Source organism: Plectropomus leopardus, chromosome 1 (genome assembly GCF_008729295.1).
Source record: "Plectropomus leopardus isolate mb chromosome 1, YSFRI_Pleo_2.0, whole genome shotgun sequence".
In the NCBI taxonomy this organism is placed as follows: domain Eukaryota; kingdom Metazoa; phylum Chordata; class Actinopteri; order Perciformes; family Serranidae; genus Plectropomus; species Plectropomus leopardus.
The window spans coordinates 3,765,378-3,783,049 of NC_056463.1; the positions used below are offsets into that span (position 1 = coordinate 3,765,378).

At 40.7% G+C, this 17,672-nt stretch overlaps 1 protein-coding gene across 8 annotated transcripts in view; it reads left to right on the forward strand.

Moving 5' to 3' along the window:
* madd (MAP-kinase activating death domain) overlaps nt 1–17,672 on the forward strand; it is an 83,282-nt gene that overhangs the window by 39,827 nt on the left and 25,783 nt on the right. For all 8 annotated transcript variants that reach the window (XM_042490588.1, XM_042490595.1, XM_042490630.1 and 5 more), the window contains 5 exons: nt 11,203–11,311; nt 12,064–12,250; nt 13,183–13,333; nt 14,627–14,830; nt 16,377–16,427. In XM_042490588.1, the coding sequence (XP_042346522.1) occupies nt 11,203–11,311; nt 12,064–12,250; nt 13,183–13,333; nt 14,627–14,830; nt 16,377–16,427 (702 nt within the window). The remainder of the gene's footprint in view (nt 1–11,202; nt 11,312–12,063; nt 12,251–13,182; nt 13,334–14,626; nt 14,831–16,376; nt 16,428–17,672) is intronic.

The window sequence follows — 17,672 nt, forward strand, 5'->3', positions numbered from 1 at the left end:
CTTCCTCGTGCAATACGAGAATCGATATGCTGGCGCCAAATATCGATATTTCAATTAATAAAATACAGCACTTTAAACAGATGTCCATGCTGGTTTGTCAGCCGGCGTCGCCACTTTATGACTCCTCCCAGGGGCGCTTCACACTTTAATGAGTGAAATTTGGACAGAAGTTGACTGGCCCGAAGAAGAGGAAGTTTACAGAGCGCCAATGGCGGACAGCAGCGCAGCGAAAAGTTTACTAGGAGATCCCCCAGCCTCATTCAAATCCAAGGTATGGATACATTTTGGCTTCCACAACACTGAAGGGACAAACAAACTCGACAAAGACTTTGCAGTATGTAAGAACTGTCTGACAAAACTTGGACATTGACCAGTTAAAGTCAAAAGACACTATGCTAAGACTTTATGCACTTTATGTTCAGTGTTTTATCTCAGTCTATGTCAAATTCTGTGAAACTGACACTAAATTGCAGTGAATAAATTTAGAAATCCTGCACTTGACCGTTTTACGACTATTTTATATTCTCTAGTTAGACATATTTTGTGATGTATCATTATAAGATTTTCTTGCAGTATATCAAGATCATATATATCATGATAATATCGGTATTGTGGATCGTGTATCGTATCATGAGGTACCCTGTGATCCCCCCCCAAATTCAGCTAATGTTTACATTCTACTATTTATTAAGTCTTTACTCTAACAGGGACTGAAACTGCACTTGGGACCAGAGTTATTAAACTATCTAATATTTATTGATTGAAGTTTAAGAGGCTTATATGAGTTCTGTTTGTGCTGGATTTTCACCGAGAGAAAAACCAGGTGAAGCATGGTAATCTAACTCAATAGCTCCACTCCACGTGGAATAGCTGCCATAGAAACTGTTCTGTTCCTTTGATTCTGATGTGTTTTGTCTTTGTCGTTCAGATGACCCTGACAGCCCGGGTATGTTATGTCTGCTGTGACAGCTTGCTTTAGCCCCCTGACTAGGCATTTCTTTATCCTTGAAGTGACCTGTACCTATCTTACACCCTGTTTCTGAGCATAGGACTAAGATAGAAGACACACCTGTAGTGTGGTTCGTGTTTATCCACGTCTTCCCCTCCGTTCCTTCACCATCCCGCTCTGTGTGACTGGTGGGAGTCTTTTTGATGCGCTGTGACGCACACATTTAAATAATTCTTCTGTGACTGTTAGTGGTGTGGCATCTGCACATCCTTACCACAAGAAGGATGCTCTGTCCTCTTAAAATGCATTTACCAGATAAATGTGTCAGTGTCGTTCCATTTATGTCCTATGAAAGACGTTCACAGAAAGATCCGTCCTCAGTGAATGGAGTTATGTCCTTTCATGTGTTTTGTCCTTGCTTGCTTGTGTGGTGGCTCCTATTGTTGAGTGTTCCCTCCCTTTTTGAAGGTCATTTACTATTTTAACAAAAAGAAATACGAAAAATATGATAATCTCAGTTTTTTTAATGAAGTGTTCTACTGTGTATCATGATTATTTTAATGTGTTTTTTTGCCCAAAACAAGATTCATGCTTTAAAGAGACAGTTTGGATATTTTGGAGTGAGGAACTTTTCTATAGTCAGCGTGTTACGTACAGTAGATGGCGGTCTGTACGCTCCCTGTTTGGAGAAGCAGACTGTCGCAAAGGTACCACCAGGAAATGTACTGCTGTGGACTGGGGCAGCAGCAACATTTATTTAAGCCACTTCAAAAACGTCAGCTGTTTTGGTCAGAAAGTGTTGTTATGCGATCAGACTGAAACAAAAGGCATCATAGGCGTGTTATGGGAGCAATAATGGAAAGGCGAGCCCCTTTTATGTGGGAGTGGCCACATATGAGGGACTTTTGGGCATCGATAGTCCACGATTTCACAGAGGAATTGTGGATTCAAAATTTCCAGATGTTTCGCTCAACCTTTGAAGAGTTATGTGATGCAGTAACACCTCCTGTAGCGCCCGCTGCATCATGCCTGAGAGAGCCGGTTCCTGCTGACAAACATAGCCATAGCATCATGTGACCTATAGAAGTGAAAGAAGTGTTTCCACCGCAGTGATGCGAAATATGGCTTTTTTGATTCGCCTGGAATACCGCCTCATGTGAGTGTTATAACTTTTTTTGCAGTAAATGGGATGCTTGTTTTTATTTTAATTGATGTGTTTCCATTAGGTGTATTTTATATTCTAAGTTCAGTTTGTGCAATTTGAGGGTTAATAGAAACCCGACATCTCTCAAGTGCTTTTGTTCACTTTGGCACATAAAGGCGTCCTCTTAACTCAACTATGAACAGCATTTTGTCGTAGCTGTCGTATTCACAATTTTCAAAAAGTCACTGAAAGTTTGACTTTCTGACCTGAACAGTTGCGTAATACAGCGCACGGCACAGTTGCACTAATTCGTAGGAAAGATGAAAGATGAAAGAAAGTGGCTGTCTGACAGAAAGGTAAAGTGATTAAAATATCCGCAACATAGCGTCCACTTAAACTGTTATTGATTGTTTTTTAGGTAGCTAAAATCTGTTTTGTTGTTGACCCTCCACAGCAGTACATTGCTCAGCTTTCGTGGTGGTACTCCTCCCTGTTTTACAAACTGGGGGCATGCCGAACGCCAATCACTGTGGGTAATAAACTGACTTTAGATAAATACCTGATACAACCCCACTTCAAAAAAATCCGACCGATCCCTTTAAATTGAGCACAAACTCTAAAGAAACGACTCCATCCACTGCTCAAGATTTACATTTTCATTGTTGAACTGCACTGTTCATTATTCACCTGGTTCAGGCCACTGATGTTTAGAGTAGGAGCTCCATAAAGCTCCTACTTGGTGCTGTAAATGTTAAATGTGTTGCCAAACACACTTTAAGGGTTAATACCATCATCAGTACATATTGTGTTTTTTCTCTTTTCTGTCCGCCCTTTTTTTACTTCTTTATTTTCTTTGTTTTGGCGCCATGTTGAGTGTGCATGTCTGTTGTGTTACGGGTTGATGTTCAGACTGGTTGTGTCTGGGCCGGTGTCCCTCTCTCTGTCCACCTTTTTCGCGGCACTAATTCTGGGTTTTGTGTGCAGTATTTGGGCTAAATTCTCTAATGGAGATAATAACAGAGGCCGGCCCGGGGAGCGGAGAAGGTGGGTTCTGCCCTTTTTAAAAATCGAGTGAGCTGCATGCTTCTCCAAGCCAGTCAACTACATCTCCCAGCATCCCCCTCTGTCTATCCTCATTTCAGTCACCGTGTGTGTGCTCCAGTGGAGCATTGAGTCTGTTGTCTTACCACGCCTCCATTCATAGTGACTGCCTCCCTTCCTCAGACTAACTGTTATTTCACTTCACAGTTTGTTTCACGTATTTATTGAACTAGACTTTTCACAAGAAACTTTTAAAGGACCTATGAGAAAAAATAAACGTAGATCTATCAGTAATCACAGGAAGAAGTGAAACAATACCTCGTGCAGCAGAAAACCACAGGGAGGCAAATGAAGGATGCTGGAGAATAGAATAGGCTCGTCTAATCTACCAGCATCTATTGTTTCTTGCTGTTTTCCTGTCCTTTATCCTCCCACAGAGTACAAATGGGGTTGGGCCCAATCATGCTGCAATTTTGCTGTACACAATAAGCAGTGATTATAGCAATAATAGTAAAAGCCTCTTTTTTGATTATCTGTGAACTAAATTCAGGTTGTCTAGATGTTTGTCTCAAGCCACGAAAAGTGAAAACACCAGTCTAGTAGATGCGTTAAGATTCTGCAGTGTCAATATTACATTTGTAAAATACGGCAGATTAAAGTCTCCAGACTTCGTAGATAAAGCACGATGTTGCAAAGCATTTTGTGTGTTTCTGAGGATTTTACAGTTCAGATTTGGGGGGTTTGTCAGAGCTTTCTCAGGAGGATTTGGGTTGTTTTTGGAATACTTGCTACATTACCGAAACATAAAAGTTTATCAGAAGCAAATTTAATCACAGTTTACAAAATAGGTCGAACAGTGTTCTTGAATCAAATTCTGTTTTTTTTTATTTGTATTATTTTGTCTTTTGTAAAACACTGCAAGAAATTTCCTCTCCCAAATCGCTAGAAAAAATGTTCTGAAAACCACAGATATTTTTAGATTTGCGTGTTATTATGTCGAGAATCTGTTGAAACTTTATGTTTCATTAATGCTGTGATTAACGTCTGGTTATGTTTAGGCGCATAAACCACTTGTTTATGGTTAGAAAAGGTTTTGGCGTTCAGTGCCTGTTTTGGGGGCACTCAGTCGCGTAAATAGTAAGGTGGACGCCCCATTTACAGAGGCTGTGTCCTCACCGCAGGGACCTGCGGCCCTTTGCTGCTTATCAACCCCTTTCTCTTCCACTTTAACACTTAAACTGTCTTAAACTATCTGAATACAGGCAAAATCCAAAAAAAGCAGTGATTTCTCAGTAAAAACCAACTGTTGTTCATGCTGCTATTCCAGCAAGAAAGACAGTACAGTGTCAGTAAAAATCAACTGCTTTTTGTGCCGCTCTTTCAGCAAGAAAATGAGCTATTTCTCACTAAAACAACCACATCTTATCCCTAAAATATGCTAGTGACAGGTTGATGCAAACTACCCACATCTGGTGCTGAAACAAACGCTGAAAACACAGCAATGACCGGCTACATCACAACCAGTTTTGTTGTTTGTGGGTCTCAAACAGCAGACTGCAGCTTGGCAGGTATCTTCCCTATGTTTTATGCCATCCACCATCTGTTCCACCCTTTATGTCGCTCCGGAAACGTTTATATGATCAGTATGAAGTGTAACTTATTTGTGGTTTGTAGAAATTTCCTCTGGCAGCTAGGCTGAAGGTGAGGTTTTACCCCGTAAGTGAATTTTGTCTCTGGTTTTCTCTGGAATTTTGTCTACATTTTTAACATCTTTTTGTTAGATCTGCGGATAACTTCTTCAATCCACAGCAGGGAAACTAACCAAAAGGCTTGCAGCAGACAACAATGAAACAAAAAATGCATCAAATACAGTAACATCAGCACACAGACACATAGTCCAAGAGGAAAATAAAGGAGCTCAGGAGCTCTTCTGGTCTCTAAACTTCAAAATGGGATATTTGTACAATCAATCAAAAGAAGGCAGACCATTAGTGATGCACTTAAACACAGGACCAGTAACACAAGCAGTACAAACACAATAAAACCTTTCAAAAGTTTCATAGCAGTGAACTAAATCATTTAATGGAGTATCTTGGCGTCCTAAACCAGTCACGGTGTTGTTGTGCACATCAGAAACCCATCTGACCAAACAAACATGCAAACGTCAACAAACTAGTCATCCAGTCCTCGTCTGTGATGGCAGCTCACACATCTGCAGCCCTGCCTTTGTCATATAATGAACGATGACAAGCCCATCATAAAATCTGAAATCGATTTATAAAGTAGGCCAGTCTAGAAAGAAAACTTACTTGTATCGCACATTATAACAATTAATTGACTGCGTCTGCAGGGTTTGTTTTTCCCTTAAGGCTTTTCAGGTTTCCCTGTTTTTTTCTTTGTTTTGCAGGTTTCCAATTAGGTTTGTGTTTTAGTGTAATTGGTTTCCGATCTATCAAGTCGACCAAGTAATGTTCTCTTGGGTTTGTTTCCCCGACTGTGTGCAGAGCTGATGACAGTCATTAACCAAAATGTTTTAAGTTTTAGTCCAGAAGAGGCCTTTTTCATGGGTGGAACATTCAAACATGCATTTGATGTTACATGTAATACTAGAAGACGTGCATTCGGATTGGGTTAAAAAATTCTGAATGGCACATGTACAGTAATGTTCGAATCCCCCCTGGATAACTGATGTATCCAGTATTTTAGTATTTTTTACATGTATTAGTATTTTTGACATGTTTTATTATCAGTCATCTTTATGACTCTGAATTGCAGTCAGATGGATTTTTTTATTTTAGTTGTCAACCTCACCAGGTCAATTTAGGCCTCACATCAGCTGCTTTAGATAATAGAGAGACGCTTTGTTTGCTTGCGATCTAATCGCCTTTACAACAGAGCTGCAACACACAAAAAACACAGAAATACAAAATACTCTCCTGCAAATATTTTGCATCTCTGTTAATGAACTTGAGTTCCCTCTTGGGACAGTAATTGATATTTTATTGGTACCAATGCCATTAATGTTTCTGCTCATAGGTCTGATTCTTTATTGATTCACTTATTGTTTTCTGATCAGTTTTCCGCTGGTAAAAGAAGGCATGCACCTTCTCTTTCCTCATTTTCCCTCCCTGTGCACCGGACATGAGAGACGGAGCTAATGGGTGATTTGAGCTCGCTGTAGCCTGACAGCTAGTTGTAGTAATAGTCCGTCAACATCTAAAATAGATCAATGAGAGAATATTTGTACAGCGTTCATTTTCATCTCGGTTTTCTTAATATTGTAATGCTTGGTTGGGAAGTCCGCATTCATAGCGTGACTGTTAAATGGCGTTTCTGGCCATATTGTGTAGAAAGATGTTTGAACATATTTCTTCTGTTTACACTCTTTCTTGAAATGATCGTTTTATTGACATTATAAACAGCACTGTTGTCATCTTTCTGAAAAAGTCTGTGTTGGACTTTTACTTTCTGCCCACCATGACCCCTTCTGGTTGTAAGTTCCCAGCAGAAACACATGCTGGCATCGATAACAGGAATTGATAAACTCTAAGTAATATGATTCTGATGGATTGTGCAATTTGGAGCCGCTTCCTAACTGGATCCGGTTCTCAAATCCCATCCCTAGTTCCCTCTGATGAATAGATATGCAGTGTATACACTTAGGGCTGAAGGAGTGGATCTGTGTTGACTTTGTTAAGATTGAAAGGAGTAAAAGAGTTTGTCATCTTGGTTTGGACTGTAGAGCCTCCTGGTAGTTCAGTGATGCTAATCCACTCGTTGTCCTTTGGTTCTTTGTTTTTGTAATTTTTGTGTACTTTGTGATGTAATACAGGATGCTAAGAAACACGAACGATATCTGTTTCTGCCTCTGTCGTCACATTGTGATGTGACGTTCATTGTGCACAGCTTGATGCATTTTTTTTTTGTGGTGCTGAAGCTCAGAAAAATCTACCTCGCTCTGAGAAAACTAAAATTTGCCTTGCTTTTTTTGATGCCTAATCTCATTCTGTGTGTAAAAGCACTAATAGTAAAAACATCAGTTAAAAAAAACAAACAACATATAATATAACATATACATATACATATAACAACATGTAATAATTGTGCGGTTGCTTTTAAGTGGCTCAGAAGTGGGATTCAGATCGGCTTCACTACAGTCTTCCCCTTGTTGCTCGGGTGGACAAATCTTTTGAGCCTTAAGGTCAAGGACCATTTAAGAAAGCTGCAGCCTCAAAGTCTGATCCATTAATAAATCTCTGGGCTCTTCCAGCCTCTGTAGAGAACCAGTTAAAAGCTGCAAGCCGCTCCCGCAAAGAATATTGATGAAAGTTTTCAGGCAGAGACTCCTGTGCTTCTTCTGTTTGTTATCAGCAAACTTTTTCATTTAGTCTGAGACATATCTGGCCACAATCACGGTGGACAAAACCCATAACCTCCTTCCTGCTGTAATGTTTATCATTCTCATAAAGAGCCTCTGGGTTTCAAGCGCTGCCCCTGTTGCAATATCTTTATGACTTATCCTCAAACAGTTTTGCTTTATTGGTTTTCAAACAATGAAACGCTGCAAAAATTCTGCTTGTGCAATCACAGTGTTTGGGTATAGTGAGTAAAATCTCTTTTCTTGTCCCCATGACTCTCCAGCAGCAATAATAAACAATAGATCCCTGCTGTCACATAAAACTTACAATACAACAGCCTGCAGTGACAGGTGTCGGATCAGAAAAGCTTTCTGTCCCCGGCTTGTAGGAGGCTGCTCCTCCCTCTTCCTTTCATGTCCTAGAAACAGAATCAGAAAGACACAAAATGAAGCAATTGTGAGCTCATCTTAAATTCGATTTGTCTTTATATTTGTGTTTTTTGTGCCGGTCAGGACGTACACTCTGAATGCACTCATAATAGTGTAGGGTAGTAGAGCTGTGGATTGCTGTACTAAGTAACATGGATTTTTCAGACACTTTATGACGAAGTTTGGTTGGATTTATTTTATTTTAATGAAAGTGAAAGAGAGAATTACTGAAGCTTGATGCTCTTAACGTGTTACATTCACATACAAATCTTTGGTTGCAAAAACAATATTGTGTTGATGACAACATCCTTAATTTATCGAATTACATGTTTGCTAAAACTTTGACTCGACGTAAACCTGAATAGGCCTGACCATATGAGATCCAGCCTCATCAGACGTTAATGATCTAATCTCTGTAAGATAATATGTACAAAGAATATGTCGGCAATTGGACAACATTTGAGTATCAGAAACATTCTGGTTTTGTAGTTCAAGTAGTATTGACCGATCACATTTCAACGGCAGGTAAATAGTCCATGTGGAAAGGCTGAACGCGTTGGCTGAAATGCAGTAAAGTACCCCAATAATGAGCCCTAAAACCAGGAAATGAAGTTCAGCACCTCCTGGTTCCTTTGTCTTAAAGTCAGTGTGTTTTTTTCGAATGGGTTTGTGGTTAGATGCCTTAAATAAGGTTTGTGTTTAACACAAGCTGAAGAGACTTTCACTTTTTGTTCTACGACATAAAATAGGTCAGTAAATACCCCACCGAACAAAAAAGAAACTACAAACGTCATCACATTGAGCTGCGCTGAACACCACTTTACAGCTTTGTAGCGCCCGCGCGCGACCATAGTGTCGTTTATTTTAGCCTAGCAGTAGCATTTTACCTCTGCTGATCACATTTAGTCTTCAGAATTTCTAAAAGTGATGTTCATGTTACAAGATCAACAAACCTTTAACAAAAGCTGGGTTAAAGCAAAATCAGAGATGTGAGCATTTTTAACTCTTTTATAATGTCTTATCGCTGAGTGTTGTAACTGTATCTAAAATTTTGTCTTATTTTTACCATAGATGTTACTGAATGCACTCTGTTGTATGTAACCTTGATATTGTCTCCTTTTTTTCTTTTCTTTACTAAAAGCTTAACTAAGGACAGGAGTTGGAAACTAGCAAATAGAAATAACTATTTTACATTTCGTGTAGTAAAAGCATGAAATGAGCCTCCAGAAGACTCAGTGTGGGCTCCTTCAGTTAACTCCTTTAAAAATAGATATTGTTTTGTTTGTGAGGCCGGTGTGGAGGATTTATTTCATTAAATTTCATTAAATGAATACAAAGTGTCCCAAGTTTGATACGGTCCAGGGGTTCTTCTGGTCGGTCGGTGCGACCAAAAAAATGTAACCATTTGGCAGCCACAGATTTTGCCCTTGAAGCCTGAAATGTGGCATTGAGGTCAACCGTATGTGTGTGTGTGTGTGTTTGTGTGAGAATGTGGAAATTTGTTTATTTTTTGTTGCTAATTGACTTAAAGGGATGGACATATGTCAAAAGTCATGAACCGGTGGTTGTAGGTAGGCATTATTGTGCGAGTGAATGAGTGTCTTAGGTTGGGCGTTTGGTTGCATGCATATATTTGGTTGAGGAAATCGCAAATTCATGCTTTTTTCACCTTACTGTCTGCTCCTAGTAGACTCACACAATGTAACGCTGCTTTTGTCGCTTTTTGTCAACCTCGTTGAGCGTGTGGCCGTCCTACTGAAACTGTCAATGGACCAATATTACCACGGGCTCTTTGTTTGGTCCATGTGAGCACCGGTCAGTTGATTCATGCAATGTGAGTCAAAGAGGTTGCAGGATCTGGCCCTGCGGAAACGCTGATTAAAGCACGTGGTGTGAGTTAACCCTTTGAAACCCCAGGTAAATGGCTAGATTTCTTTCAAAAACATGGGAAGAAGGCAATGAGTAATGAAAGGAAAAATGACCCAAAAATTATTTAGAAATTAATGAAATGTACAAAAAAATTACCTGAAAAAAAGAAAGATAAAAAACAAGGAAATACCTGGAAAAGCTGCTTGAAAAATGTCTAATAATTCTGTGTCATGATCTTGGTTTTCCCCTAGCTTTTTGTCACTTTTTTTCACCAGACTAAACCTACAAATTTTCTAAAAACAAAAAATCATGTAACATTTCTTACCAAGTTGCTCGTCTCCTCCCTATGTTTTTAAAGGAAATCCAACTAAATTGCTGAAGGTTTAAATGTTTTAACACTTGTGAAAAGCATCTGAAAGCAGTCTAACAGAAGTGATGTCACTCTGGGTTTCAAAGTGTTGGCACAGATGTACACGATTAATAAAAACAGCAGCTTTGAATAGAAAGAAAAACAATACATGAGGGGAGTTCAAGTTGTCCTGAGCTGCCGGAGCATCTTTGAAATTATTAATAGTCATGTGAAAAATCTACGGTGCCTCTAAGGTATAAAAACACATACTTCTGCAACAAGATATGACACTTATTAATGAGCAGCTTCATTAAATGCAGCAGCGGTTTGGACTCAAGTCTCAAATATATTCTTTTGAGTCAATTGAGTAAAAAAATAAAGAGCCTTGCAAAAATGTTTTGAGCCTCTCTTAATGATTACACTAAAAAATAATACTAAAATGATTGACCCAACCCCGATAAGTGAGTCACTCACAGGTGCCGAGCGTCCCGGAGCATTCAGCATTATTAAAATGACTCACCCTGCAGCGTAGAGTAGCTCAGAGTCATTTCCATCCACTCATCTCCTTATTTTCTTTCATGCATGACATCACTGATGTAGTTTCTGTACACGCTATCCTCCGTCTGACCTCACATCAATATGCTGCTAATGTGTGATGCCACCACCAAGAGCACCATTTGGACTCCTGTGTGTGTGTGTGTGTGTGTGTGTGTGTGTGTGTGTGCGCCATGGCCCTGTTTAATTTGTCCTTCACCTCTCTTGCTGTGATAATAGACTCTAGCAGCTCCAGTAATGTGTCTGTTCAGCAGTAGATAACCTTCAGTAGACTCCCGGTGCCACAGAGTGATGTAAAAGGCTCTCTTTTCTATTTATAAAAAAAATAAAGAGACTAGTTTAAAAGTTGTTTCCTGTCCTGGTTTAGAGTTCCTGGTGCGTTTGTGTTTGTCTAGTCCACTTCTACTTTGTGCTCCTCTGTCTAGTGACCTTGTAGTTTGCAGTGTTTGTTTGTGTATTTTTGGTTCTTTTACTCTGTTCTTTGTTCATTGTTTTGGCTCTTGTTCCAGGCGCACGTGCACCCCGAGCACTCGTCGACCAGAAGTCTTCCGTAATCAAGCACAGTCCAACAGTGAAGAGAGAGTCGCCCTCTCCTCAGGGCCGAGTCAACAACACAAGGTTATTAATAGTTTCACTTGTTTTATTTTGTTTATAGAAGAAGGTAGAAGGCAGATTTATTAGTAATTTTCTAAACTAAGTTTATAAAAATGAAATTACATTAATTCCTGCTACATTACAGAGTTGATTAAAATCAGCAGCTACTATGAAGATTCCATCTGGTTGCTCAGGCATGTTGCTGCTGGAGGCATTTTTCAATTCCTGCGGTGCATTTTTTGAATTTGCATCACAGTCTTGTGTCCTTATGGCTCCCAACAAGGTCCGCCTGCTCAATGCAACAGCTTGATCCCCGATGTTAGGGGTTAACCCTGTTTCATCATGTCTCTGATTCCCTGTTGCTGAGTGAGCTTAAATCGCATCTCATCCACTTTATTCTCCTGCGAGCTGACATTAGCCAGAAGAAGGCTTGGTAGAGGAACAGCCTCGCCCTGATGCCAGCTCTCCTCCCTCTCTTCATCAGGCGCTTTCGGTTTAGTTTCTCCCCTCTGGTCTGACTGGCCGCTCCACATATGCCATTGGTGGGGATCCTTTTGTGGTCTGCTGCATTCAATCCAAACTCCACACAACTTTTCTCGATGTTGATAGGTGCTTCTCTGTCATAGAAAAGGCATGCTTCAGCAGAAGGGGCCATGGAGTCAAAAAAATTAGTAAAATAAAGCAAAAAAAGAGCTACGGGCTGCTGCATCTTAATGCGCTGAATGATTATGCTTCATCTGTTGAATGTGACTAATGCTGCATTTTTTTGGCTTCAGTGAGAACCAGCAGTTCTTGAAGGAGGTGGTGCAGAGCGTTCTCGATGGTCAGGGAGTCGGCTGGCTCAACATGAAAAAAGTGCGCCGCCTGTTGGAGAACGAGCAGCTTCGTGTGTTTGTGCTGAGTAAGCTGAACAGAGCCGTCCAGTCGGAGGAAGACGCTAGACAGGAGATCATACGTGATGTGGTGAGATACTTTTTCTGCTCTTTCTGTTTTAAACTTGGGTGCCATGAAATACAAGATATTTACAGTGAAGCTCAAGCAAGCACAGATAAACATTTGGAGGACTATATTTAACCAAAATGATTTTCTGCATTTTGTTTATTAGAAGTAACATTCTCATGTGTATTTATTGTATTTTTTTTCCTACTCAACATTTTTTATTTTTTGTAAAGAAAATTTGTTTTAATTACATCAGAGCTTCAGCTAAACTATTTTTTCCATTAATGATTATTCTGCCGATTAATAATTTGTATCTGAAATGTCAGAATTAGATAGAACACATTTACGTTCTGCTGTTACCACTGCAGCAGCTTAGATTGATGATGCACACTGACCACGTTTTGTTCTTGTGTATTGAAGTCGATGGACGCAGGTCGCAGCCTGTAATTGAGTAGGTGATGTCATTCACAGTCTGCATACATCAAAACTGATGTCTTACCCAAGTTTACGATTCATGTTGCAGAGTGTAGCTTGCATTAAACTTACAAGATTGCAAAAATCTTATAAAAAAGGTGAGCACGCTTTAGTAGATGCAAGGCTAGCTGTTCATCTGCGAAGAGCCAAACAGCATTGGAGAAACATGGATTTGTAATTGACACTGCTTTATTCAACATTTTTACTAGTTTTAATCACTGTTTGTTTTGGAGAGGAAGATACCTCTGCAGATAATTCGGGTCCCAGTAAAAACTTCCTGAACAATGAACACTGAAGGAATACAACAGGGAGAAGTTTCAGCTGGTGTCAGTCTGTAGTCATCACTGCTAGATGCCTCACTGCTCCTTTAAACTTATTCAATAAAATGTCAAGTCACCTTTCTGCTATACAGCCCAACATCAATAACTTTGTTATTGTCCTGTTGAATCATTGCAAACCTTGTTACTGTGTTTTGCTTCCAGGAGGTGAGCAGGAAGGTGTATAAAGGCATGCTGGACATCTTGAAGTGCACGGTCTCCAGTCTGGAGCACTCGTACACTAACGCAGGCCTCGGAGGAATGGCCAGCGTCTTCAGCTTGCTGGAAATAGCGCGCACACATTATCAAATCAAAGGTACGTGCCATGCACAGGTTGCTAGAAAGTATTGCAAATTCGTCAGCGCTTTTTTTGTGCTGAGAAACATAACAGCAGCAGGCCTTTGCTACTAACACTTGTCTGTGTCTTTGCATTGTGTTTATAATAAAAAGTGATTTGGTACTTTTCAACCTGAATTCTTTTTTCTCATGTTTTTGCATCCAACTTACTAATGGGGACAATATTTTTTGATATTAGTCCAGTTTTGAGACAGAGTTGTGCAGCTGTCAGCAGAGAAACAGGCTGCAGTATTAATGCTCCACTGAAAGTGTTGTCACTGACAGGCTCAGGTGTTTGTTTATTTTGGTGTCTGACATTTTTATGGAAAGGATAGACCTTTGTATTAATAAGTAAGCTCTTTTTTTGTTTAACAAAATCTTCTCAAGATGCAGCCCAAGATCCTTTCCACAGTTTTGTCAGACACTTATAATAACAATCTGAGCCTGTCAGTTGCTAAAGCCCGGTTTACACTGTACAATTTTGGGCAGATGAAAGATGATCATCGTGAAAGAAGCGTGACAGTATCATCAGTTATCTTATGTCGCGCGCTGAGTGAGGGTCAGGGATGGCCACTGACATGGTCATGCGGTAAAATCTTGACAGTGTCAGAAAATTTGGGATGCTGAGGATATTTTGTCTGTGCGTATTGATTGTCTATGGACATACGTCGTAGCCTGTGATTCAGTAGGTGATGTCATCTCACAGTCTGCATACATCAAACTTGTCGTTCTTCAGTTTAGTAGATCCATGTGTCAGAGTGAAGCTGCACTAAACTTATAAGACTGCAAAAATCAAAAACAAGCACTTTGAGACGTCATTTGAGATAAGATAAGATAAGGTAAAACTTTATTGATCCCACATCGGGGAAATTGACTTGTCACAGCAGCTTAAGCAGTACAGATAGGAAGGAGAAAGTGACAGTACGGTGCACAAAAGCCCCAAGTGGTTACATTGCAGCCTGTTGCTCGGCTGCTGGCTGCGACGCTCTCTCTCTTTATACTGGACTAGTTTTTAAAATTGTTGTTCCCATTAGTGACTCAGACACAGAAACACGAGAAAATAGAATCCAGGTTGAAAATACAGAAAGCTGCATGCTGGACGTTGATTCACTAAAACATTACCTGTAATTGTAAAGTTTGAATATCATCACTGATCTTCTTGCTTTATCTGATACTGTTAATCCTCTCCCACTTTAAACCTCCACGTTTTTTCTCGCACTGTGATGTCGTCTCAACTCTGTCTTTGGCCCCTTCATTTTGGTAACTTTGGTAGACCCAGAAAAACGCAAGCGAAGCCCCACAGACAGTGCCGGCAGCCCGGGGAGTAAAGAGAGTCCTTCTGGTCGCATGGAGACGACCAGGCCTCAGGGCCTCCTGAACGTCCCCCACCTGCAGCTGCCGCACCACACAACGGGCAAAGGAGCCCGCCATTTTGACACCCGGAGTCTGAACGAGGAGAACTTTATTGCCTCGATTGGTGTGTACACCACTCTGGCCCCGGTTGCATGTGCACTGTGAGACCCCCCCCCCCCCCCCGGTCCCTACAAGCTCATCAACCCTAATACCAGCCCCCCCCCCCTTCCTCCAACCGTTATTAAAAAAGTCCCCTCTACTTATTCCTAAAAGACTCTTACAGGTGTTGATATTCCACACACTTTTGCCTTGTGTCTGGCAATGATTTAAAAAATACAAATTTATTTGAAATGAAACTAAATTTAAAATTTGTCCCCGGTTGAAACAAAAGTGCCTGGAATATTTCCCTGTGTGCCAGCCTGGACTGCGTGTGTTTGTGTCCCCTCCCTGTAATCTCTGTGCCCCTGTTTGCCTCCCCTCTGGGCTCCTGTTTGTCAGCTATTAAAAAAGTCCCCTCTACTTATTCCTAAAAGACTCTTACAGGTGTTGATATTCCACACACTTTTGCCTTGTGTCTGGCAATGATTTAAAAAATACAAATTTATTTGAAATGAAACTAAATTTAAAATTTGTCCCCGGTTGAAACAAAAGTGCCTGGAATATTTCCCTGTGTGCCAGCCTGGACTGCGTGTGTTTGTGTCCCCTCCCTGTAATATCTGTGCCCCTGTTTGCCTCCCCTCTGGGCTCCTGTTTGTCAGCCTCTTAGCACCTTGAATGCATGTCTTTGTTTTGGTCTTCTGATACCTAAATCTGCAGTAGCGGACGAGGGAAACCAGAGGTATGCGCATCGATAGTCAAAAATCGGTGCTCGTCGTCTGTGCCTTTACTGCAGGTTTCTCCGCGAGGCGTGCTGTAGAAAATGGCAGCTCCCTTTGCTCTCAGCATGGAGGGTGGAAGCAACACTCCCCAGTAAACAGTCCCAGTAAAGAGACAAATTTTCTATTGGTCGCTAAAGAACCAACTGACTTTGAAAATTCTTAATATTCTCTTTAATTTTCCTGAGAATGACTCTGGGTCTGTATACGGGGGACGCCTTCAGTCGACCACCCTGACACCTCTTCCTGCCCGCACCCCTTCTCTTCCTGTTAGAAGTTGCACCTTCAATTCTACAGTTTGCTGTGAGACTTGCATCCCGGCTTCTGCAACTGCTCCATTTCACCTGCTGGCTAGTCGGCCGCTCAACCCCATCCCACGCTCTTCTCCGAATCACACATCCCTCTCGCTCTCTCACCTTCGCTCTGGAGAGCCAGACAAATGCAGTCGATGAAATGTGCGGCCCGCGGTCAGCGCCGGCGCTCACTCCGACGTCACTGTGTGGCTCTCCAGGACTTTGGGCGGAGAGCTCTGGGTGTGTTGTAATGTTACCGTAGCAGCTGTGCCACTCTGCGGCTCCAACATGACAACGAAATACTTGTTTTTGCATTTTGTCTGGACTGAAGCGCAGCTACATGCAAACATTACAAAACACCTTCATCCAACAATGACAGATTCTCAGTGCTTATTTTGTTTTTGTTTTGATTTCAATGCTCATCCACCATACATGCCTTTTCAACCAGCTCTCTGACTCTCTCTCTGTCTTTCTCTCCTTGCTTGCAATGCATCTTGGGTAGAATTGTGGAGCAAGCACCAGGATAAGCAAAAAGCTATGGAAAAACCACAGAGTAAGAGACTTTTCACACACCAAAAAAAAAAAGAAAAAAGATTGGGGTGCTCAGCTGTTGACCTTTTCCCACCCTCTTCTCTCCACCTTTTCTGACTCACCAGTGTCTTTATACATGAACGCAGGAAAAGGAGCGCTCGGAAAAAGCAGCAAAACAGCACAGGCATAAGAGTCTCAGTGAGATATTATAAGAACATGATTGGATTATTTAGGTACTTTAAATGAGATGTGGATCAAGGTAATTTCAGATGATAAATACTTTTTCTAAGTGGAGATGTAGGGCTGCTCGATTATTTATAAAACATCATAATCATCATTATTTCTGTCAGTGCTGTAGGAATATTTTGATTTCCTGGTGACTTTAGACACATCAGGCATTTATTGAACCAAAAAAGAAACATCTTTGTAATTGTGGATTTCTTTAAACTTTAAATATTATTCAATTAAAATACAAATTTTTAAAAAATGACAGAAATAAATAAATTAAAAACTAGGGACCATCTTGCAATGGAATAATTTCTGCTACGATACAGCGATCCGCTGTTAAGACGACTCCCGACCTAAAGGGAATATGGGTGTAAATTTGGGGGGCAAAAGCCCTACTTCCTACCCCCCTACTTCCAGCCTCTTTTGTTCGAACCACAACATCTTATAACTTGACCCTCGTTTTGATCTCAACGACACATCTGTAAAGTTTTGTCACTTTCTTGCACAGTTAAGACACTGTTACGTCGACAAATTACATTTAAACACCTGGCAAAGTGTTAAATGGCATCTGTGGTAGTTCCCGTTACAATAGGTGTCACCTGGACCTCAGTTTGTCATGATGACACACACAAACACACACACACACACACACACACACACACACACACACACACACACAGAGGTGAAAACAATACAAGCCGTTGCGACGTTCTGGTGGCTGGTAAATAAATAAACATAAATACAGCACATGAGGAGGAGAAGAGACTCGGGGCTGTTGGCAGAAGAGCCGTGGACTTTGATTACCTTTAGCAGATTATATGGGAAATAAATTACAGTTTAATACATTTCTATACATTTCGTGCTTTTTCCCTGACAGTCTGAATAAGACTCTAAATTTGTTGCTGGTCACTTTTTAGAAATAAAGTCACTAAGAGGTTCTGAAAAGTCCCTAAATGTCGGTAGAAAATAAAGTTGGGAACACTGAGTGACTGCTGTGAGTGAACTCAATACAAACACAAAACAAAACAAAGAGCATCTT